General features: G+C 36.2%; 1 protein-coding gene across 4 annotated transcripts in view; it reads right to left on the bottom strand.

The window, feature by feature from the left end:
• The window catches only part of SEMA5A (semaphorin 5A), a 354,251-nt gene that overhangs the window by 92,436 nt on the left and 236,292 nt on the right, over positions 1-25,523 (bottom strand). For all 4 annotated transcript variants that reach the window (XM_074874592.1, XM_074874601.1, XM_074874608.1 and 1 more), the window contains one exon: positions 11,505-11,712. In XM_074874592.1, the coding sequence (XP_074730693.1) occupies positions 11,505-11,712 (208 nt within the window). The remainder of the gene's footprint in view (positions 1-11,504; positions 11,713-25,523) is intronic.

The raw sequence follows: 25,523 nt of genomic DNA, 5'->3' as shown, positions 1-25,523 counted from the left end.
CCAGTGACAGTCCCAGAGGCAGTGGGCACAAACTGAAACACAAGAGGTTTCATTTGAACATCAGGAAACACTTTTTTACTGTGAGGGTGACTGAGCACTGGCACAGGTTGCCCAGAGAAGTTCTGGAGTCTCCTTCCTTGGAGATATTCCAAAGCCGCCTGGACATGGTCCCAGGAAACTGGCTTTAGGTGACCCAGCCTGAGCAGAAGGTTTGATGATATGACCTCCAGAGGCCTCTGACAACCTCAACCCTTCTGTTATTCTGTCCTCACAAATCCCTTGTTTTATTCATATTTCTACTTACCTCTGGCATTCCTCATGTAGCTTCATGCTAACATCAGACAAAATGCAGACTTACTAATCCCCTAGTATGCTGTTCCATAATACCATCACAAAGGATTCTTAGTGTTTATAAATGTCAAGGAATTAGGTTCTACAGTACACTTGGCAACGTGGATTGCCAGTACTATGTGAGAGGATAGTTCCCATCTGCAAAATGGTCACAGAGTAAGAGACATAATAGCCAAAACTCCCTAGGAACCCCTAATTAGGCTGCCTGTTCAAAGATAAAGCTTTTGGTTTAAGGGATTCAGTGTTCAGAAGAGAGTTCCCACTGATGTCTCTTGCAGCTGTGAGCATTTCGCATTTTTGTAACTCAGGCTGCACATTTCCATTTAGCTATCTAGAAAGTGAGGAGGACAATTAATGCAAATTATGGAAAATTTTAAGAGTCTTGGTCTTCCACTGTTTGTAAGACAAGATGCCCAGTGTTATCCTCCAGAGTATCTCTGATAAAGAACATGTTTTATGAAAAAAGAATACAAAACAAAATTAAAGGCTGACATAATGCACAACTGGCAACATCAGCTGTGCAACTTCTCAAGGTAGAAGTGCTCATTTTTCCAACTTCACCGTTCCTTTATGTGAAGTGTTAATATTTTTAAATGCAGTCATTATGCTTTAGACACTTTCTATGAAAATATAAAATATTTTGAAAGTCAGTATCCTTTCACTTAGAATCACACTGTCTCTTTCCTGGGAGCAAGCTGATTCTTCTCCCACTCTGCTCTTAGACCCCATTTCCTCTTTTGCTTTTGTTTCCACATTACCTTCCACTCAGGCACATAAAAATGCCTTTCACCGTTCATTACAAGTCATTCAGAAGTTATAAGTAGGGCACTAAAAGTATATTTTGACTGTTCTTATAACCTCCTGGTATTAGCACAGATCCTAGTTTCATGAAAGAAATAAAGTTTAAAAAATGCTGAAAAGTCCTTGCACTGCTGGGACAAAGCATGTTCACTCATCCTCTGGACACTGAACATGGCCATTTCAGTGAGTGAGCAGGTTTGGAGAGCACTGCAGCAAGATAAAATGAGGTGAATCTTTTCAGAATTCAGTTAAGAAGGTCCACTGAGTATATGAAAACTGATTTTAAGAACTTAATAACTCATCTAACCTCATGCAGATGACAAGGCTAAATGCGAAGAACTTCCTCCATAAATGAAAGGCATTACCAGTCTTCAATACTGGGGTTTTTTTTACACTACAATACATAAATTAATCCTGGAAATCTATGAACTATTCCAAACAAAGCAACAGGAAATTCTGTCTGAGAAGTATTCCTCACATGAAAAACTCTAGTTCTGCCTTTTGTTTTTTAGAATGTTCTAACTGCTTGTCCCAGTCATTATTATATGTCTCATTTTATAAAAAGTTTAATTTTTGAAATCTTATATTCAGACAGAAAAATCATACCATGAAAGTGGAGTTCAGCATCATCATCCTCTTTCTGGCATTTCACTTCACCATGCCAGATATATTCATGAAACAAGGCAGGACCTGGATTAAATAGCTACCCTTTTCTCAGGTATTGGCACAACAGTCCTCTTCTGTTCTCCTCCCTGCCTCACATCTTAGAGGGTTTTCTTATTTGTTTCTTTTAGATCACTTGCTTAGATCAACAATATCTCTGAAAAGCAGCTATCTTTTCTTTTAAATGAAAAGAAGAAGAGAGATAATATGTGGGTAAATTTTTATCTGTATTTGCTTAATTATGTCACCTTTTAAAATAATTTTCTTTCCTTTGAGGGATAATTTAATGTGTGAATAACAGCAGCTAATTATTTTGATCTCCTATGCCTAAATAAAAGAAAACCAAGAGACAACAAAATAAGTTTAGAGACAGAAAATCAGTACTTCTACCGGAAATGTGAAATTTAAAGAGGCTATTATTAACTCACAATTATGTGTCCTTACTGTCCTTCATCAATTAAAATTTCATATTGTTTTAAAACTTCTTTAATGCATCTCTCTCCCAAGAGATAGCAGTGAGAAGAACAGCTTCAGTGTGTACACAAAATAACAAAAGAAATCGTACAAAATGGCTATCAAATTCATGTAAGTAAGGAAAGTTGAAAATCAGATACCACTACACATCTTTATCGCTTTGTCCTCCCAAATCTCTGGCTAAATTGAAGCCATCTGAGATGTTACTCTTGAAAAATTAGATAAATTTTAAAATTATTATTAGGTCTTTCAGTTGATGGGGCCCTTTCAGATAGTGACACTGGAAGTATAAGAGCTAGATAATATATTAACCATCTTGTCTCTGGAAGTCTACCCTACATCTCAGTTTCACCAGAGATGAAAATGAATGTTTTGTCTGTTACTCCAGTAGGCATCAGCCCACACCTCTAAGATTCCATGTGATTTGTCCCAGCACTGCTAAAACTGGCAATTTTGTGCAGGAAGGAAATTCAGGAAAAAAAGTGAATTGGTTCATTCAAAGACTCCTGATGCCACTTAACCTGCAGAGTCAGCACTCTCTACAAAAACATTCAACAACTTTTGACTTCTACTGATTGATTCTAATTTTTCTCTATGTTGTCATTTCACATTTTTTACCAAATGTAAATGATAGGTGGTTGAGCGTCTCTCCTGCAAGGCACTCATTTGGCTGTGATGGTTTGGTATGCAACACTTAAACAATGGATTTTGACTGACTAGTGACAGAACCGTAAGTCACCTCACTCTAAAGAAAACCAGCAATAGCACGTCATTTTCTTCATCTATTTTATAATTATCACCAAGCAGGCTAGCACAACTGCTCTGCTTCAGTTACTTTTGAGATGATTTATTCAGATAGAAAATGAGTCAGAAATGAACACCGTTCAGAGCAAAATATATAAAAAACCCATTCAGTTTTAGACTTAAATGAATTTGGTATGTGTGCTCCAAAGAACAAAAAACCTTTAAGATTAAAAGCTGTATCCTGATACCATTGATTTCAAAAAGATTTTAAAATCTCCTTCCAGGGCAAGAATATACTTCCATATCATATACATTGTAAGTGCTAATCGGGTATCCTCATGAGCTGTAACGTTTTATTCAGAGAATATATAAACATAAGAGGTGCATCTTCTGAGACTGTTCAATGAACCATTTTTCTGTCTTTATCTATACACAGCATTTTAAAGAACAGAGGATATTTCAGTCTCCTGACCCTTTCAATCATTTCTACTGAGATAGCCATGTCTATCTAGTTCCAATTACTGCCAGCTGTGATCTGGATGCTTTGTCTACCAGGAACTGAACTGGGGTCACCATCTTATTTCACAGAAGTCGGTTTCCTCACTGCAAATTTAAACAGACAACTGAAGATAAAAGCCTGTCTTGTGTTCCAAATGCACTGTGCTATCCATTTCTGAATGAATACATGAATCTGATACTAGATTTCTGTACAAAGGTACCTATCAGTGGTTTCATTACTACTGGTTTTGTAGATGTATACATATATATGTGTGCAATGAAGAACGGGGATCTAAAGATATAGATGAATGATGCAGAACAACATAAATGGTAGGCACACAATTTATAAAGTCCTAGGAGCTCAAACTAAGATGCGTGTTAAATATTCAGAATACTGCTTAACTGTTGCCTGTACTGTTAAGAAAAATCAAAACTTTTAATCATCTCAGTCACTCTGTGTGAACTACTGTTGCTTCCTCTTACTTGAATTATTATAAGACAATCAATTTTATCAATTTAACAAACAATTCAATCTTGCAACATGCACTGACAATATTAGCCTTAAATCTACAAGCTTCTCCCTTCAAATCCAGAATCAGGAATTTATGTATAATTTGTTTAGCAAAGTTGTTTATAACACACAATTCTCTGAATATTGGCACTTCCAAGTGGCTCTACTTGGAACAAATGCGAAAGCCAACTTTCAGAGCACGCTCTCTACAAGTGAATGCAGGCTTGCCATTCGTTATAAAGAAATAACATCTGAGGTCCCTATCCATGTCAATCAGCCAAGACAGAGCTTTCAGCCCTCTGACTGGGAGGTAGGAGCCTGGAAATGCTGGGATCACCAGGTGCAGCTAGGGTTTTCAAAGCCCTTTTGATGGGCTGAAACTAGAGCTTGCAAATCTGTGGTGTACAAACAGACTCTGAGAATCTGAGCTACCTAAGTGGCAAGGAAACCCAAGAGCAACAGATTTGGGGATTTTCCCCACACTTTCATGTGTTGCTAAACCAGAATAGCAATACCAGAATAGCAATAACATGCTGGATGCATTTGCTTCCATATGGCATCACCACGTGTTTAAAAGACCTGCACATCTTTAGTGGACATAAGTGTAAACAGGATACATGACTGCCAAATCCTTTTAGTCAGCTGTAGCCTAGGTTCTTTTGAAATAAATGTCGAGGTTAACTTTATACTAAAATACAAATCAATTATAAAGATATCAAGCCCAGATTTAGGATGTACAACTTGACTCCTTAACAGTACTAACCAGATAGCAGGTATCCCAACATTTCAAGGGCACCATTACCTCTCATTCTAGAAGTAACTGTAGATACCTTCACTGGCCTGACAACGTATTATGAGGAGCAAATGGCATTCAAAGCCACTCAGTTTGGGCTCATAGAACTGGAACATACAAACCCCTGTCCTGGAATCTTGTCCACAGTTCACAGTGTTGCATCAAGAATATTCTTTCTCTCTCATACATTCAGGTCAATAGTGGACTCTTAAACTTGGATATTAATTTTCTGTAGAATTTCAAATAATGAAAACGTCCACAAAAAAGATTATAGAATATTAAGAGAGCTGCAAATAATTCTTGGGAGAAAACAATTGGTGTGTAACACAGAGCACTGCAAGCTGAAATGTGTAGGGTATGTGCTGGCCTGACTGAGTAGCAGTCCAGTATGTGATACATTAAATTATTTTAAAATAAAACACCTTCCACGTTTGCCCTGTTGTTTCTTTTTTTTTTTTCTCCCTTTTTTACCACCTAGTCCCTTTAACTTCTGTTTCCAGAGAATACACTTGCCAAGTATCGAACAACTAGTGAAATGATCTCTTGGAACGTGGGTTGCTTTAAACATGTCAGGTGATTTTCAAGAAAAACTACACTGAACTTTTGGTATTTTATAAAGCAATGAATTACATCATGACATATGAAAACCACATGCCTGTTTTAAATTTTTATTTCTTAGCTCACTCCTTTGTTTAAAATAATATCCTACTATTAAAATCTGAATTGCAAATATGTAGTCAAGTCCATCTGGTTTTCTTACAACTTTGCAAACTAAAAGGAAAAGACATTTTTCCTTTTCCTCATAAGGCTACTTCAAGAAATACATTGGAAGCAGACTCTAAAACTCTACCTGTTTATCAAATTCCTTCTTGTTCGCCAAAAGTGTGTGCTTACAATACAATACATACATGCATAGATCACATACTTTAAAGAATTGTGACTAAATATTTCAGGAGCAGCAAAATGTAAATGCATAGTTTGTCTCCAATGCATTTTGTTGGCCAGATAGACAATGACACTTTCTGCAAAAACCTTGGTCTTCACAGAGGAAGAAAGAAATATAGGTCAACCTCAGATCTGTAGAGCTTCAACTGATTCCCTCCCCAGCATGGAACTAATATTGTACTTCTTTTGAGTGAGGAAAACTTTCAACTGTGTTTATTTCATAGTTCTGCTGACTCTACTAGTGTTCTCATAAGTCCGCACCAATGGAAGATAATTTTACAATGTATCTAATACCTAAAAAAAGACTTCCCATTTTTAAAATATGCTTATAATCTAGTCTTGCAGCCAGGATTACGGTTTATCCCAGCCTGGGAAATTTATAAGGATCCTGATTCTAGAATATTAGTTCATATCAGTCCTCACGTGGTTCTGACATTCTAATGCAGCAGTGTGTTTCTCTGATTTAAACTGGCATAAGGCTTGCATAATTTGAAACAAGGAAATCTACCTGGATATCCAAAAATAACTATTCTGGAATGATTACTTCAAAACAGCAATTTCAATTCCATGTGTTGGCAAGCTCTTCTGGACACATTAGCCCCTAGTAATAGTTTAGACCACATTACACATTGTTAACTTGTATAATATTAGTATATAGGAATAATTATTCCACTATGTAATGATAGCCAGTGTTTTACTGCCAGGAAAACAGGTTTGTACTGAGTGTAGGAATACTTCTGAGGAAGCAACATCTATAGCTAAGGCAAATAAAGGAATGCAACAGTGGCTGAAATACTTGATCCAATAATCTTGCTGGAGTTCTAGGAATGAAACAAAGCATAACCAAATTTGCAGTAATTGTTTTCTTCTGTTAGGTAATCCAGTATCCTTTTCTGTACTGTGCTGCTACAGTTAACTTCTGTGTACATACAAATTGCTTAGCTGATGGTTAATAAAGAAGCAAAAAATAAAAATGATGGAGTGCAGAGAGAGAAAAGTTATGGTTACAGTAGAATAGCTATGATAACATTACATAACAAAACAATCTTGTGGCCCAATAATGTTTTAAACATATAAAGTAAAAAACAATATTCAAAAATTTCCAGAAGTTGTTTTTTTTTACACCAGAGAAGTCACTATTTGTACAGCTTTTAGAAAACGGAACTATTTGTTCACTTAAACATAATGTCATAGTAAGATTAGTTTTCAAGCTTTCTAAGCGTGTGAAACCTATCTTCCATCAGAAATACCAATTCGTGACCTTTACTTGGTAAGATTTTGCAGAACACTGGGCTGATACAACCTTTTATTGCCCCTACTTTCAGAACTGATGCACTGAAAACTCCATTACAAATTATAACATCGACAAATTTGCCTCAGAGAAATCACTGCCATCCAAGGTTGATTTTGAAGGCTACAGCTGACAACAAAAGCAAGCTGACTGGTTGCTTTTTTCAGGGAACAAAGTCTTTATCCCCCTGCTACAGATCTTATTCCTTATTTCAGATGCATAGAGCCTTCAAAGTAAATAGCAAACACGGCAACTTTAGAGAGTTTAATAGTTATCTTCTCATAATCACCATTCTATTTATCTCACATTATAGTTATTGGCAGATACAAAAAATTCAGTTGTGCTTTACGCTTGGCCTACTCAACTCTGAAGAAGTACAGAGAGACGGAGAATTCACAGTGAAAATAGTTCCAGTAGATAATATGGATGGTCTTCCATAAAAATTGGATAAACATGTGAATTGCAATATCCAGGTGATAATAACCTGGTCAAATCTCAAGGATTTTCCCCAAAAATAGTTCGGATAGCCGAACTAAGGTAACTGCTCTGCTGCTTTCTCCTGGAGAATGTAGATGCCAGGGCTTTTTGGAAAGCTGTAAGAACTCACACGTCTCTATTTTTCCCTAGCTGACTCCTGAAAACAGCAGGATTATGTTCAAAACTATTCAGCCATTGGCAGAAGCCTCTGGGAGACACCCCCCCACCCCCCCACCATGAAAACTGACAATCCAAATAACCAGCACGGCCAACTCATAAACAAGAAGATTGTGACATACTGGAAAGTGCTGAGCAACTGAAACTACAGGTGTAAGAACAGGCTCTGCCTATGGTATGGCCTGCTGTCATAATAATAAAGTGCACTGAGCTGCACCTAGAACACACACACACACAAAAATCAATTTTAGCCTCCAAACATAAAACAAGATTTTCAAGGGCCTTCAATAACAGTGTTTGTGGGAGTGGAGACATGAGCTGGTATGGAACAGGAATATCCTGAATCAGAGGGAATGTCTGTCAGAGGCAACACCATGTCACAGAGGACTCTACCACAGCCAAGTGCTGGAAGAACAGATTTACAAGGAAATACGAATTAGCGAAATATGTAGAGCATACCAGACTGATAAGTAAGGAGACATAATAAACTACAAATAAAAGCAATAACCACATGCTTTAGAGTCTAGTACATGAAGATAAAACAAGGAATAATGAACTAAAAAGAAAAAAATAGTCTCAAGAAAATTATCTTGACATTGAGATAATAGTTTGTGGAACAGTCTGCTCAACAGAGAGACTGAAGATGCATTGTCTGAAAACTTTGAAATAAACCTAAACAAAAAGATTAGAAAATATTAAATGGTGAGCACTCTGCCAATGACACAAAAAAGCAGAGCAGATGAGCTAGTGTGTCTTCAGCATTCTGACCTTTTTAAGGCTGTTATTCACACACAAGCATGCTCTATTTCTCAATAACTATGTAAAATAGGTATTAAAGACTACACATTCCCTTGATCTGGGGAAGAAACTAGTTATTACTGATGGAAGTTCAGAATATAGACTTGGTGCAGTTGTACAGCCCTAAATATGACAAATATTAGTAGATAAAATTAAAATAATCCAAAAAAGAAACACAATGCCCCAAGGCATTACCTCAGGTAAGGTTTACCCATTATTCTACTTTACCCATTGCTATAGCATAGAAGTAATAGTTGGCAACATGTAACAAAAATGTATCAAAGCACCCAGCAATGCAGTGACTAAGTTTCAGATGTTTCATTACCTAGTGAAATTTATAGCCCCAAGTAAGGTACCTACACTCTCTCCACATGTAGAGAACCAAATATGCTTGAAATCTAGCATAAACTAGGAAAGAAACTAGGCAAGCCAAAAATGGTGAGAGAAAGATTATGTCTGCATTTTCCAAATGACCTGAGTCCCTAATGATAGATGACAATAAGATGCCTTATTTCATCTAGATCACATCTGTAAATCCTCTGCTTTCTCACAAAACAGAGCTAGAATTGCTGGTAAGCTCTTTAACCAAGAAGAAAGCATGGATGGCAACCATTTTGATGCAGTGGATATTTAATTATTACAAGTAAAGTCATACAACTACAAAAGATATGACTGAAAAATCCCACAAGGAATAATTTTATCTCCTTTTAAGTAGGTCACTCCAGTGGAAGATGAGACTTCATATACCTCTGAGCAGAGGAATAGATTATCATTTGAGATGGATTTGAGTCATTTAACTACTGTTCTACTCAGTAAAATGGGAACAGCACCACTTTTTTTTGTTTGTGGGGTTTTTTTTTTTAAAAAAAAAGCAAGCTCTTAAAATCTAGTCAATTAGACCCCACTGCTTAAAGAGGGAGAGGAATGCCTAGTTTGCAGCCATGCATGGGGTCTACGATTTGAGACAACAGTCCCACCCCACAAGGGCAGAAGCACACTGATGTGCCTCAGGAATTGTCCTGACAGAAGCACAGGTACCAGGCACCTTGTGGGACCTCCACAGAAGCACCAGCTAAGCAGGTGTTCTGGAAGTCTCATCTCTGGATTTTGGAGTTCACACCTCACTAATAACATAATAAGGCTCCAGCCTTTAAATGTCTGAAGGCAGGCTTGGTGTAAATACGGGACACCGGTACTGTTGAGCTCTCTGTGTTTATGACTGCCATCATGAGTACATAGTCCCTAAGAAAACACAGAATACCAGCTCAATCTCCCTTTCTGAAATAAACACATCTGCTTATGGAAACACGTTCAATGTCTTGTGCAACCAGAATGGCATAATCATATCATATTCCAGAAAGGAAAAAAGCATAAGTATATGCCATTAGATTTTTTCCTATACACACATGCAAACATATACCACTCCCAATATATAAGTCCTTCACTGAATGAAAAGAAGGAAACAAAACAAAAAGGGCTGTGGGACCACCACACATCCTGTTTCAACTCACTAAACTAAACAAAGATGAAACTTGGTCTTATGTTGGTCCCTAAACCAACAAAAAACTTGAGGCAGAGACTTGCCTATATGTAATTTTTCATTGAAGTAAGCTTTGTAGGTCTTCCAACGGGACTTTGAGTGTCCTATCACTTCTGTTTTAGTAGAAAATGCCTAAAATATGCTACATAAGAGAACATAAACTATGCTACATAAGAGAGCATAAACAAAAAGGGCTGGTAAAGAACTGTAATAAGGAGAATATTCTCCTTCCCTTGTCTACTCCGCTTATCCAGGGCACAGCTTTACCTTCAGTCTTGTTCTCAACCCAGTAGCCTTTCACTGGCCTCCTGCATGGCACCAATCTCCACATAGGGCCAGGTCCCTTAGAAAAGTCCTTCCGCTGTCTCCAAGCCACAGCTCTACACCTGTGTCCTGTGGCCACCTCCCTGCTGTGACCACACTCATGGTCCATCTGAGAGCCAGAAATGTCTCCATCTGCAGATGGTCACTGCCTTTCATGGGAGGTATGATCTCTCTGCCTGCTGCACAAGTTAACGTCTCTGTGATCCTGAGTGTAGCAGCCAAGAGAGGCAACTGGCAGCCTTTCTCCCTCCTTTAACAGACCAGCTTCCCAAGGAAGCATAAAACAAGCAAAAGCAAAACAAGCTAAAAAAAACCCAAATGCCTCTGTCACAGTTCTCAAAAAGCTCATCACACTGGTTCAGAGTCTAACTCATAAAACAGAACAATTGTACTGAATCACTGGAACCATACTTCTATCAAAGGGAAAAATACAACTAATTAGATGAAATTAACAATCTCTAATAGCATATGTTTCACAACCCAGAAGTAATTCTAGATAACCTATAGAAAAGTTGTATGCTGAACTTCAAATTTCTTAACTACCATAATACAGTCTAATATCAAATGATAATTTGTAAATTATTTTCCTTGTTTGTCTGAACAACTGTTAGCTGCATAACACTTTCACCTAGTTGAATATTTACATTTATTATGGTTTCCTGGTCCAGCACGATTCTTAATTATCAGTTCATCCAACCCAGTTTTCTTTCTGAACCCAGAGAGATATTGTTTACTCAGTTATAATACAACTTTAAATAAAAAAACCCCACAAAATCTTAAATTTGTCCATGTTTCAAGCTTTAAATACATTAAGCCAGCAGTTATACTGGACATTATCAGATACCTGTTTCCTACATAAACCATTTTTTACTGTTTCATTTCACAATTCAGAATCTGTATAATGACACTTAAATATCAATATAATTTCTTGAGAGTCTGATTTGGTCCTAAAGTCAGTATAAGAAGTCAGAGACACTTCTGATAAAAAGTATACACAGAAAGTCATTGCTGAGAGAGGTAATTAATTTGGATTCCTACTCAGAGTCACTTTTCCTCCCCATTTTTCTGCAACACCCCCAAGTATTTTTCTCCAATCAAACTTGCTGATTCTTCATACCTGTATGTTTTGTAAAAGAGACATCTCTTCAGGGGGACCTTAATCACGTGTTCTTGAAGGCCCACAAAAAGGACACTCTGGCTGTGCAGAATCTGAAGGCTCCTGATGGGCTCTTGCTGACTTTTCGGCAGGAGTTCAATTTCCTCAAGTAGGCAGCTGCTTGAAGTCTGGTTCATTGGGGCAAGTACTTTCTTAATAGTGCCATAGTCTGCAAAAGCAAGAGAAAAACGAGTTAATAAAAATCACACTAACAATTCTACCTACTTGGTTCATTCAGTGGACAAATCTTTGTCCCATGCTGGATGTTTTCAATGAAGCCTCAGAATGTGGGAGTACTTTGACTGGAGTTTCCTAAACTGCTTATAGTACAGCGAAAAGAACTTGAAAACAGCCATTAAAGTTTTCTATGTGTTGTAATAGAATAAAAAATAATTTTATTAGTGCAGAACAGACTTCACAGCAGTAGTCCCTAGAAAACAAGTTTTCAAAGTCTGGCTATTGTAAATGCACATTCACAGCAAGGGTTAACGATTTCAGTTTACTAGATTGTACTACACTTCACTATGTTTAAAGCAATTTAAAAAGCAATGAAATTCATCATTGCCACAGTCTGTTTTCAAATTCTGTGTTAAAAACTGTGGGGTTTAGATATGCATCGCATTCGTTTAATAAAGCACACAGGTACAAATATCTGCAGGTCTTAATTGAGTCTAGGTGAATATAACAATAACATGAGCCTGTGTCCCTTCTTACTTATCTGGATTTTGACCTCTGAAAAATCATATCTTTTAGCATTTGCTCTTCACTTCTATTCTTATTGTGATTTCTCAGCAGACAGTTAAACATCAAAAACCAGTGTCAGACGACTGTTGAGATTTCTGATTCACTCATGCAAAGTTTTTAAATAATTTAAAAATATCAAAGAACATTTGTTCTGAACATAAAGGACCACATTCTCACACTGATAAATATTTTAGGTAACTGTCTGACCAAAACTGCATTATGCAATCTTCTATGTGCCAGCAATAGTAAATGCTAAAGATTCAACACTGCAAACACATACTGAGATCAGCTATTACTCATGTGAAGTCTCAAAAGACTGTAATAGCTCTTGTGAGTCGGTAACAACTGCAAGACAAATGTTTGGGATGCTCTGTTCTGCAGCCCAGTAAATATGGTTTTGCCATCACAGGCACAGGACAAGAGGCTTGGTGGAGAGCTGGCAACACAGGGTTTCAGCATGAGTCTGGCACTGTCTTGGCAGGAGCTGATTTTAGCCGTGGCAGCATTTGCCTGGTAGCCACATGCCTGTGGCCTTCCCTGTGCTGGCTTCACTCTGGGAGCAGCCGGGGCAGGCGGCTGGCACCCCTACGTAGTCACTGGGGGACAAACAGCCCCTCTGGGGTAATGGGGCTGGGGGAGGGCAGCATACAGCTCCCAAACTTTGTCTTGGGAAGTGGTGAGAAACAGCAAGTAATCAACCTTAAGAAAATACAAAAAAAGTAGCCTCAAGCAGACTCCAAAACTGAAGTGGAGGTGAAGAATCCAAGACACTAATTAATGTTAAAGTCTTCTCCCCCTTTCTGAGGAAGACTGAATAGTCAGTCTTAAGACCTGGAGAAATACTGGAAGGGCGAGCATAACACCAAATAACAGGGGGAGCTAGTAGGAAGTTTATGTATAAGATTTTAACCGTATTATTAACAAAACTTTGAATAAATAGATAATATGGATTTAATTTTATTAGACAGTCAAAACTAATTAGATGAACCATAAATGCTTAGTTCAGTATACAAAGTGCATTCCCATTTGTTCATAACAAGATTTTGAGTGTAACAGATCATGTTTGCATGTTAAAGTCTTCTGACTGACCTCCCAATTCTTAGTATAATCACTTCATATAACTGTTTAGATTTTCCTCCTTTCTTGGAATAAACAAGCTTGTCAGGATTTACTGTATGTAAGAGTACTAAAAAACCCCTTTCATTAAATGACAATTTTCATCTTCATTAAAATTTAACCTTTTTGATATTAAAAAAATTCTAATTTGACTATCTTTTTTTCCCAAACAACCTAATGTAAAGTTATATTCAAAAAATAATTAAACCTTTGCCAAGAGTCAGTTTTGTCTCAGAATTAAGCGATAACCAGCTCAACTGAAGAAAACAACAAGCAGTGTTTCCGCTGGTGATTGCTGGATGCAAAATCTCAACTATAATTACAGCAAGTTTCAAGGTCAAAATATGGTCTGAGAAGTGCCCAGAAAAACATCAGTGGCTGTGTTAGTTAGTCACTGACTTAAAAAAAAAAAGATTTTTTGGAGCACAGAAGTTGGAAAAATGTACTAACAGGAAGAAAAGAAGCAGTGAGATCATTTTACAGACGCAAATGAATTGGTATCACTTTATAGATCAGTTAGCTCAACTCTATATCACTTGTCTAACTGGCAGCCAACAGATTCAGTATGATTCACGATGCATTGCATTTGGCTTGCCATCTTTATCCTGCATGAGACAAAAATCGGGTACACATTCAGCACGTGCTTCTTGTTCAGACTAATATTTCTTCCTGCCACTGTGCCAGGTCTGGCATCTACAGAGTGAGTCACTTGCTGTCACCTCCCGCAAGATAAGAGAAGAAAAAAGACATGGCTGGAGGCCTCATTCCCCCATGCCTACATACACATTTAATTTAGAAGTGCAACTTTGGACAAGAGAATATTCTGTGTTTCTTTTTTCCTCAGTAAATTTGTTTATCATAGAGGGCAGCATTACAATTTTTTTATGTTCAGGTCTATGAGCTGGAGAATATGGTTACAGCAGCATACTACCTTAGAATGAAATAAAATATTCTCACTTTGAGAACTGGAGCACTAATGCCTTCCCCAGGACAGCTGTTATTGCTCTTGTTCTTCCTTCTTATCTTGGCATACAGTCTCCGTTCCTCCCATTTCCTTTGCTTTCTTTCAGCATCTCCCAAACCATTTCTTTCCCATTTGTTGTCTAAGAGGATTAGCATTCATACAGAAATGTCGAAAGTCATAAATGACTGGGCTTTAAGTGAAGAAGCAGTGCCAGAGATCCAACAGATTATCAGAAAGAAACACTACTCTTCACAGCAGCAATGTGGGTCATATACAAGTTCAGTAAAAAGGAATAAAATGTTATCTTAGATCTACCTCTGCCTCAGTAAACTCTCTTACTTCTGACCTTCTATAAACTATCTTCTTTAAATTCCTCCCACCTATGACACTGATTTTGCATGGACCACCTGGGAGCCCAACTAGAGTGAGGATCTGTTCTTATTCTACAACTTTGAGACAGATTAGCAGCTATGTTCATCAGACTATAGTACATAACATGGGCAGCTACCAACCCCCTCAAACTATACTAGCATGTAATACTGGCTATACCAGGCTTTCTTACAGTGGAAAATCATAGCCATTGCATCAGTAGTTTTAAAAGACAGGTACTTTGCTCCAGTGTTTCAAATTCTGCTACAGTGTGTGCAACATTATGCATCCAGCCTCCAGATTTCCATTGCAGATTTCCTAAAGAACTTGTAAAGGTCCCATCTTCAAAAGTGTTGTCTGTTCAGCCATTTTCACACCACAATTGTAAAGCAAAACAAAGAGAGAAGCAGGGAAAGATATGTCTTGAATACAGCTCTGGGGCATGGAGGTTTTCGGACCTGTCAAAATCTTTCAAGTGAATATTTACTTTATAATCTAACTGCCCACTTCTGCCAAGAAATAGCTAAGAAGAATAGTAAGCACAGACCTTCCTAATGGATGTAACTTTATTGCCATGGACACAAGGTAAGTGTCAGTTTCATCACAAATGTCAAGGCTGAGTCCAACAGCTCTTCAAGAATTCGAATGAATGGCATCTTCACATTCTGAGCATAAGCAAGACATGTTGGAATAGATCCAGACACCTGACAGCCTTGGTTTAAGGATGATAGAGTATATACAGTAGTAAAAGATAACAACATTGGCCAGAATGAGTAAATAATGTGCTTTGTTAATTTGTATCACAATACTTTTAAAGAGACCTGCAAAACCAGCAACTGAACATTAGAAATCCAATGACTGTGAATGAAGATGAAGAAGAAAGAAAAATTCTAGTTTAAATATTACTATGTAATGCATATGAAACTACAAAGAACTGAATGGAAAACCTGAGATGGAATTGTAGAGAACAAGCTTAGAGGCAACAGTCTGTAATGAACAAAATGATAATGGGACAAAATCAAAGGATGATCTCTAAACTGAAAAGCAAAGTTTAAGATGTAAATGGTATAAAGCATAGCCATCAACGGAGAACACTGCAAGAGTGTGGCTGAAATCATTATAACATCTACGGTGACACCTGCAAAGGAAAACAGAAAATGAGCACACAAAACAAATGGCAGATTCAACAAACTAATAAAGCTGAAATTTCTTGAGTTTCCTAACAGAAATAAGAACAGTCGAAGAAGCTGCAGCAGCTTCTTGCTATTATTTAAAAAATATTGTTGCATTCTTCAAGCAGAAACATCTTTAACAAATCATCCAAAATAAGGCAGTATCGAGATAGGTTCATTTCACTTCTTTAAAACAAGGGAGAAAACTTCTACCCATTCCTTTTTGAGAGGGAAACACTTTCAGTCTTAACTCTTGCCATATTTGACAGTGAAACAAAACCTGATTTAATCTTCATTTTATTGTAGTTTAGCGTAGTACCTTGGAAAAAGAGTTGGTCTCCAGAAAGCAACTGAACCAGCACCAGAACACAGAATCCAAGTCAACATTTTTCAGAGGAGAAGCCTACGGTATCATCTTTCAGTCATGTTGCAAAAGTCATTGGTGCCTTCTAAACTACGTGAGTTGCTAGCAAATGAAACTTGTCATAGTCTCAGATATATCCTCAGGCCAGTTGTACGCCTATATTTATGACTTTACAAGTATCCCTACACTTTCTGAGCACAACAAGGTTCCTTTACATATCTGAAAATCTCCTTGCATATATGAAGAAAAACTCAAGGAACAGCAAAATCCACTGCAAATTATAAACTAAGAACAGTCAATGTAAATAAGGGCCTTTTGCAATTTCCCCACACTAGAGTTTAGAAAAGTAAGATGACTTAAGTAGATGAAAGAACGTGGTCAATACAGAGGAAAGGGGCAGTCAACGCAAGACAAAAAAAGGAAGCTAAAGCTATATTTGGTATTTCAAGTGACATTTGTAATTGAACTTGAACAAGGTACCACCTATGCAAGAAGTACACCATGTATATTATAATATGTGAAAACAGATTCGACACCCTTAACAATTTGTCAACATAATAATCGGGGTTTTTTTGTTTTAAAGGAAAGTTTAAAATTAATAGATGGATATTTAGAAAAATTCATTTTAAAGTGTAGTTGAAATGGATACAAATTACATATTTTTACAAGGAGTGTAATTTGAAGTAGACTTTGGAAAATTACATTTATTAACTATTTTGATTTTGTCCATTATGCACTGTTTTTGCATATTTATTTGTTGTACAAAAATTATTTTTCCAGTGGGAAAATAAAAGCATTCGGATAGTATTAAGACTGCTGAAAATAAAGAAAAAAATCTCTTAATGTTAAATTTCTTGTAGATGTTATCCATATGTGTATATAAGCAGTGCTTACATTCATCATATAACATTTGTATTAAACACCATAGAAACAGAAAAAATAGGGTGTCAGGGCTGTCTTCAAGGTAGAGGTGTTTCAGAAGAATAAAATGAAATAACAAACATTAAATTGATGTACAGAATGTATAATAGAACAAAATCAAGGAAAGTGCAAGATGACTGATAAACATCCTGTCACTGCCAAAAAAATAAATCATCAGTATTTGCTTTCCTACACCACAGGAACTGAAAGCCCTACCACAAAGCAGAATGTGCATTTGCTTAACAGCAGAAAATTATTCCAATGACAGAAAGTATTAAGTTGCTTAAGGGCTTAAGTGTGGTCAACACAGAAAAAAGACACAGGAGCCTACAAAGGGAAAGCCCAGGACTTATGATTTAGCGATCCATGTAACATCAAGAAAGATGCATATGGTACACAGAATATGAAAGGAATTCAAACATGCTCTTTTTTGCCCTTCCTAAAAATAACTTTAAAATTAGTTAAATCATCAGTAGAATATGGATAATTAAGGTCTCTGATATAATCTGTTTTCCCATATGGGGGTGGGGTACAATTTGGTTTAAAGCAAGGGCATATTTGGAAGATAAGATGGTATAACCATTCCCTGTAACTTAATTTATCTTTTACCTCCAGGTTTCTGAGATATGTATTTATACTTGATTTACAGGAATAGGTTTTTAATCATGCTACAGCCCAAAGGACAAGTGAAAGACTGAGCTTAAACCCTTCTGCTTTAAAACTAAAAATATAGTATGGGTAAATGTAGTACTTCTAAAATGAAACAGATGAAAACAAAAAGAATATAGTTTGATTTTAAAATTCCCGCCTTTATTTAGAGAGATTTATTTTAAACATTTTCATATTTTTAAATGTATATTCATTACTCCTTTAGGAAAAAAGTGAACCACAAAATGAATATGGAATTCTGATGCTTCATCAAGGAATACATTTAAATTTTTTTTAAAAATTATTTTTATTTTCAGAGCTGTTTTACATGTTCATAGTTTGTCTCTCTATTTGAAATTAAATCACTGTTTGAACAATCTGGTCAGTGTGCTAGTTAATTTGTTCTTTTTTCTAGCATATTTCACAGTGTAATAAAATATATATGATGGGATTTTTCTACAAGTTTCAGTCAAAAATGGAGGTTAAAAATCTGAACATGTGTTTTGCTGCCTTGATAGAGAATAAAAGCTGTGATAACCTTATGAAGAATTTCAACAAGAAACGACTGTGATTGCCTTGCTATTAGAGCTCATTATCATTATGATGATAACAAGACAATGGTGGATATTAACAGAAATACAGATATAAAGCACATATATTAGATCAAAAAGGCAATTATGTAACTGTATAAGAAAGCTTCTAAAAAATATTGTAGCTGGAAATACAAAAATAATTTTGTTGCATCTCCCCAAGAAATGTTGTAAATTGTTCTGCCCTGTTAATACAGAGACTTATTTTTAAACACTAAATAGGTTAAATGAAACATTGGTTACCCTCTGTGCCATCACTTACTCACAGGAAATAGAAAAGCTTAAGTTCTCCCTTACTCAGCTATCTTAGTCTTCCTTATTCCAGTGTAGGACACTGTTGGAGAAAAAAATATGCAAGTAATCTGGAAAACTCACAAATCATTGCTCATGGATATTTAATTAAATTTCAGTAAATTAAAGTAACTGAAGCTACAGTAATCTATGTGACAAACATGGTACTATAAAAGCTAGTATTAATATCTCTGAAAATCTCAACAAAAATAAACACTAATTGGTTTCTGTCACCTCCAGAAAATATACACAAACCACCAAGAAGTGAGACTGCCCTAACTGAAATTCTTAGATTACCTAGTTCTTTTTTATAGCTGCAAGACTGCAAAACAACTGAAAATCTACATAATCTACCAAACGAGCTGCATTTTTAGCTGAATCATTGCAGCACCATCAATGTGTGTAAAGAAATTGGACTTTATAGGTAGAACAAGAGATGTTTGCTCTAAAAAAAAAGCTACATTCTGGGGCTTAAGAAATCTTGCAACTTGTTCATGTGAGACCTTAGCCCAAAATAGTGACTATCTTTGGTCTTGGAGTTTTTTGGCCCCACGTGAAGTAAATACTAAATGAGGTCCTTTCTAGTTCTAGGTCTACTCCAGAAAGAAAAACAGAGGTGTTGTTTTTTTTATGATCCCATATTTTAAAACAAATCATTCTCTCTCCATGCCCAGTTTCAAAGGGCTTCGGATTTCAGATGTTTATCAATTTCTGCTGTTGCTAGAGAGAGACAATAATCTAAGAATCCTTGGCCATATAAAAGCACAGAATTTTACAGCTTAAAAGCTTTTAGGAAAGTCCAGGAACAAATACGGTCATCGTTGGTCTCCTGTTATGTTTAGTAGAAAGAGAGATGTTAAAAAAAATTAGCAGGGAAGCAAAGACTCCCAAATTTAAGGAAAAGCAAAGTAACCTCCACAACTAATCAATCAAAATTTCCTGCTTCCTATCAAACTATACAGTTCATTACAATCTTACAATTAGACATCCAGTTTTCTGGTGTCTTGATAATAAGTACAGAAGTGCTAAAAAGGTACATATATAATTTTAATATACTTTAGTAAAAACTAACTTTAAATTATCTACAAACAGTTATACAACATAATGTTTAGCATATTAACAGTTTCAAAGCACAGAATAGTTGGTTAAATATCACATTTGGGAAATAGGAAAGGTTTGGCTCTTTCTCTGAAGAGACACTTGTAAGCAGCAGAAGAAAAATGTCGAAAAAACCTACATTAAAATATAATTCTCTGTATAAGACCACTAGTATTTTTGCAATCTGGCTTTGCTTTGGTTTTCAATTCTTGGATGTAACAAAGGCATTTTTGAAAAACAGTCTATAAAAAGAAAGCACGCACAATATTTTAGATTTATCTTGTCTCTGACTCCTTATTCCCTCTTTTCTATTACATTTCAAGTAAATATTGATATGCTTCCTTACAATATTGAAAATTAATTTGAATTAAAGCTGAAATGAGATACACTGTTGATAATGCTTGCCAACAAAGAAGGTATGATGGCCTATTACAGGTGCCCAAGGCTTTTATGCAGGAGAGACAATTTAATTCATTTGCCAACTATTAAGAATCTGAAAGGTGTAATTGTAGCCAGTCTATTTGCACACCTTCTGAAATGATTAGCAAGCTTCTTAATGCCCTTGTGGCTATTCCAAGAGAAATTCAGTTGTACCTCTGCAACTTGAGGAGTTTCTCACAGCTGTATGTCAGAATTTAATGTGTATTTATTTTATCAAGGTAACAGTTATGGGCTATCCTTTCTACAGAGGAATTAGAACTATTGATTCAAAGAATCTTTTAAACAAAAAAAGCTGATCTAGATACCAGTTATTACAAAACAAGGAGCTCCTTCAAAGCCATGTGTCTGGTAGGACAGATAAAACATGATAATTAATGACAAACACAGCCCAATAATTACTGAAGAATAAACTCACCACCTCCCCCCCCCCCCGCCCCCCCCCAAATATTGTTGTTTCCATTTTCAAATACAACAATTCAGGAATGTATCAACAGAAATCAGGACAACCACCATCTCAATCCTCTATTGTTTTCCAGAGAAAGTTTTTTAAACACATTGCATTCTTTAGAACATTTCTATCCCCTGTAGACTTAATTCCTGTGTGTCAGAATGTCTCAAAAACATCAAGGACATATTCAATTTGCAGCTGAATCAGCAAAGGATTCTTCCAATAACTATCATGCAAAGAGTTAAATACCTGTCTTAATACAGAAAATATTTACCACTCCTTAACATACAACAGATTATAAATTGGTACAATTAAGGTTTCCACTAACAGGGTTTCCTATGAATCAAAAAGGTATTATATTTTAGAAAATACTGCAATTTGTGTACTATCCCTCAATGACTGTTTCATGCCTTGATTTGGAATTAAAATCCAGCTCCAGTCAGGCTCATTAAAAAAATCTTTCAAATACAGAATGCAAGTTCTAACAGGCAATTCAGATTTATTTGAGACTAAAATGCAAAGCAACTATCAGCTAAACCAAAACAGCATGCCTTGTTTGAAAGACTATGTCTACACACTTGAAGATGCAAACTCCTAAAACTGAAATCTCTTTTTTCTGATTTCCTCTGGATCTCTTCTAGAAGTTTAAGCAAAAACCCATACTAAATAGCAAAACACATGCTGAATTTACTTGTCTCATCAATTCGGTCTGCTTCCTTCACAAAGAAAATCAAACTAAATCACCCCTTTTTCTCAGCTTGTTAGGTTGAAGCTCATACACACTAGTGGCAAATTTTTACCCTCCCTAGACCTAAACCAGATATTTCTTCCTGCCTGACAAAAGAAACAAACTAATTTCAATAAATTAAAATGTATGTATTTTTCATAAATCATGCTCATTGGCACACCTTTATTTACAACTTCTATTTTCAATCTTGTAAGAGATTTTTGCCTTGCCAAAGATGTGGGTGAGAGATAAGATACAAGTTCATAAAATTTTGTCTGTTTTAGAAAAGATGAATCTATCCATAGTAGCTCATGCACTCAACTTAGAAGTAACATGTATCTTTAGATTACCTATAAGCAAAAGTTATAGCAGCTACAGTTCCTTAAAGGGCTATAGTCGATAAAAACCCACTTATTAACATTTCAATCTGTGGTACATTACTTCTACCTATATGACATAAAGCAAAGCATTAACTATTTTATGACTTTATGAAGTGGTATCTTTTAATGATCTTTTATTTGAAATCTCAATTATTTTTCACTGATAGAAGTTTTAATAAACTGCTCTTATGAATCAGTTTGGAGACTTGTGAAATCTGGGTTCAATTGCCAGCTTTCTCTCTCTTAAGGCTTCATTTGTGAAACTGGTATTCAGAACAGTAATACCATTTAAAGTGGAAAAAATTTAAACTTGAAACTTTGATTTTTGTAAAACTGTTTTATGTAACTATAACAATACCTTAGTATAGATACTTTAACAGGTATCTTTCCTTATTGAAGATTTAAAACTTTTGTTATGCAGTTTTCTTGCACATTGACTTGATTTGCTGACAAATTCAAAACCAGGGACAGGCAGTTACCCTATTTTCTCTCCATGTATAAGAGACAGCTGAACTAAAGACAGAAAAGTCACAGCTGCAGCCAAGAAAAATCATGAATGTAATTTTTCTTATGTGATTTTACACCCTGCAAGCAATAGGTGCCTTCCATGTCTTCAGGGAATTTCAAGGAATTTACTGCTTAATTAAAAAGGCACTGGAAAAACATTTTAATAGTCCTTGCAGCAGGGAGCAAGACATCATCTCTCTAGCTGAATTCTCTATCTACTTGACTTGTGAGCTGTTGTGCTCCTGCATCTGCAGGCCAGATGAACTGTGTGCTCTGCACGAAGATTGAAACACTGTCATTGAGTGGATCTGGGAGGGCTCCTCCCCATCCACACCAGCGCCTTCTCTCCTGGATCAAGCATTCAATAAGGAAGTGAAAGAGATGGCTTTGAACTCTGGAGTCCAAGAAGAATTAAACCTCAGCTCTACATACCCCATATGAGTGTTGCTACCATCCAGATCACTGTAACAACAGACTGACCTTTCTCTCTTGTGTTACTGTGCTCACTGCAGAGGATAATTCCATGGAAACATATCAGACTTGCTCAAGGCATGGCTACTTGATCATGTCCCCATATCAAGTATTACCATTTATATCTCCTTCAGAAAGTTATATTAAAATGTGAGAATGCAAACACATAACAATAATTTAGATAATAACATTGGTTTAAGAAATGCTGTTCAAGCAGAGGGGATATGCTTAAAACTACAGCATAAAATCTTTAGATGAGGCTTTAATGAGTTGGGAACAGAAAGCTGTTTCCCAGCACTTGGCAAACAGGTGACTGACAAGAATTTCAATTTTGGCTCTAATACCTCACACTTTTTTTCTTCCTCGTGGAGGTATCAGGAAATCTCAGGTAGGCAATACAGGTCAAGGCATGATTCATAACAACATCAAGCACAAAGTCCTTGATCTTATCAAGCAATAATCTCATTCTGAATTTGTATTTAATTTACCCAAGCTGTGTCTATAAAGTTTCTGAGTAATCAAAAGTATTTACAAGGATCATGACAAATGAAGTCAGCATCCTCACAGCAGGCCAGTATAACATTTTTTTTCTTGCATCTGATTGAAGTAACTTGACATGTAAAAATACACATTCTTCCAGCTCAGAAAACAAATGCACTTCAACAATGTCAGATTCAAAATGAAATAGAATATCAAGATCATGTTGGTGCATCAAACCTACAGCCCAAACCAAAATGTACATATTTATTGTCTTTGATCATAGTTACTGTATTTGAATAAAACGGATCCTGCCAATAATGCACATTAACCTGAGAGTATGTGCTATGAAACTACCTTTACCAAGAGGCCCAACAGATGTCTTCAGATGTCTCAAATATTTTGGTCCACTGGATATGAATTCTCCTTTTAAATCACCGCATTATCATAAGAAATAATTATGTAAGGATTGCTTAGGGTTGTACTTAATGTTGTACTTAAAATGAGCTATCTAGTTTGTACTTCCAGACATAACTTAGGACAAATTAGGCTGCAGTTCAGATACAGGTAGTTGAGAAGAGTGTGACTGGCAACACCCTTTTATTCCCAAAGATGAAAAAATTTTAATCCCTAAAGACAGTTCGGTGATAACTAAACAGTTCCAATATCAAGAGCTACATGGGAATAACACCTATTCTAGAGAATGCCCATTTGGCAATATATTGTAATTACAGCCGCTCTCATTGGCAACATCCAGCATTTAGTGTACTAAAAATCACTCATAAACACACAAAGCTTGAAGCCCTGAGGCAAAGAAGACACAAGAATTCTTATGGTACTGAATGGGAAACATTACCCCTATCAAAAGATGCATAATTTCAATACCCTGGATTCTGAAAAGAGAAAGAAATAAAACTATAATGTTGCTACTGTGTAAGACAATTCACAATGAAAAAACCCACACAAAAAAGTCTGTATTAATTTCCCAGAAACTTATCAGGAAGGGAAAACATTCCAATTTTGGAGAGACCTTCTAAAATGTTTAATCAGTAGTTAGGACTGGACTTCTCAGATAGTGGAGATGAGCACCTCTAAAGAAATGTACAACCTCTAACTAAAGGAGTAGAGTAGATCATAAACATAGATATTAATCGCAAGATGAAATGGTTCTTTTGATTTAAGGCTTGCTATCTGACAAAGAGCAGCAGTGAATAATGCCACACTGTACACAAAGGATAAAATTACTATCGAATACAGGCCCTGGATCCCTGCCAGTGTCCCAAAGTTGAGATGTATTAACTCTGATTGGATCTGACCAGACAGGGACTGCTTACTGCTCCTATTATTTTTTATTGCCTTCCTTTGTGCCACCACAATAATAAATACCTTGTACTACCTAACGCACACTATGAATATGATAGTGTTTTCCCACTGAATAAATTTTCCAGTGCCTAGATCAAAGAAGTACTTACATGCACAAGTGCAGAAAACTACTTCTCAGATAATAACCCACTATAAACCTTGCCTGATTTCTTAACTGAGTCATATGTGGCTATTTTCATTGGAAGTGTCAGAAATAAAACTGACTACTCTACAGATCCAGAAGCATCACAAACTTGGCTGACCAGAATGTTTCAGGGACTACCCTCTACTCAAACTCATTTGCAGTTTGTAAAGTATATGTCCCCATGCCCCTGTCCCTAGATGACCAAATCCAGTACATATATCCAGTACAAATCCAGTACGATGTGCATAGAACTTCAGCTTTTGTTCAGAATACAGAAGGGAAAGAATGATGCTGATTTCTTTCTAATCTACAGTAAATTAGGAAGTAAATAGACAAGACAGAAGAAAAATTGGGATCAGAGACATGAACCTAAAAACCTCTCACCAGAAGATGTTCATCTCTGTACTCTAGGATATTAAAGCCGTGATAGCCACAGTATATAATATATATAATCATATTACATCGTATTCTTTATATAATAGTCTAGGAGTTGGGACAACTGGTAATAACCAGGAAATCGCTCACATCTTGTTAGTTAAAAACCAGCTCTTATCTCCTAGGCAAGTGATCTAACCACTATGTTGGTTGTGGTCATGCCTGTTCCTCCTGAAGGTGTCCAGTTGTAGAGTCAAATCTCCATGATTCACAGGATAAGAAATAAAAATAAATAAAAACTAGAAGATTGAATTTGTAGATAAGTGAGTCTCTGCTCCAAATATTATGACTATTACCCAGTGACTTGATA

This window comes from Strix uralensis, chromosome 1 (genome assembly GCF_047716275.1).
Source record: "Strix uralensis isolate ZFMK-TIS-50842 chromosome 1, bStrUra1, whole genome shotgun sequence".
Taxonomy (NCBI): domain Eukaryota; kingdom Metazoa; phylum Chordata; class Aves; order Strigiformes; family Strigidae; genus Strix; species Strix uralensis.
Note: the sequence above shows the minus strand (reverse complement) of the source record. Positions and strands in the feature narration are given on the sequence as shown.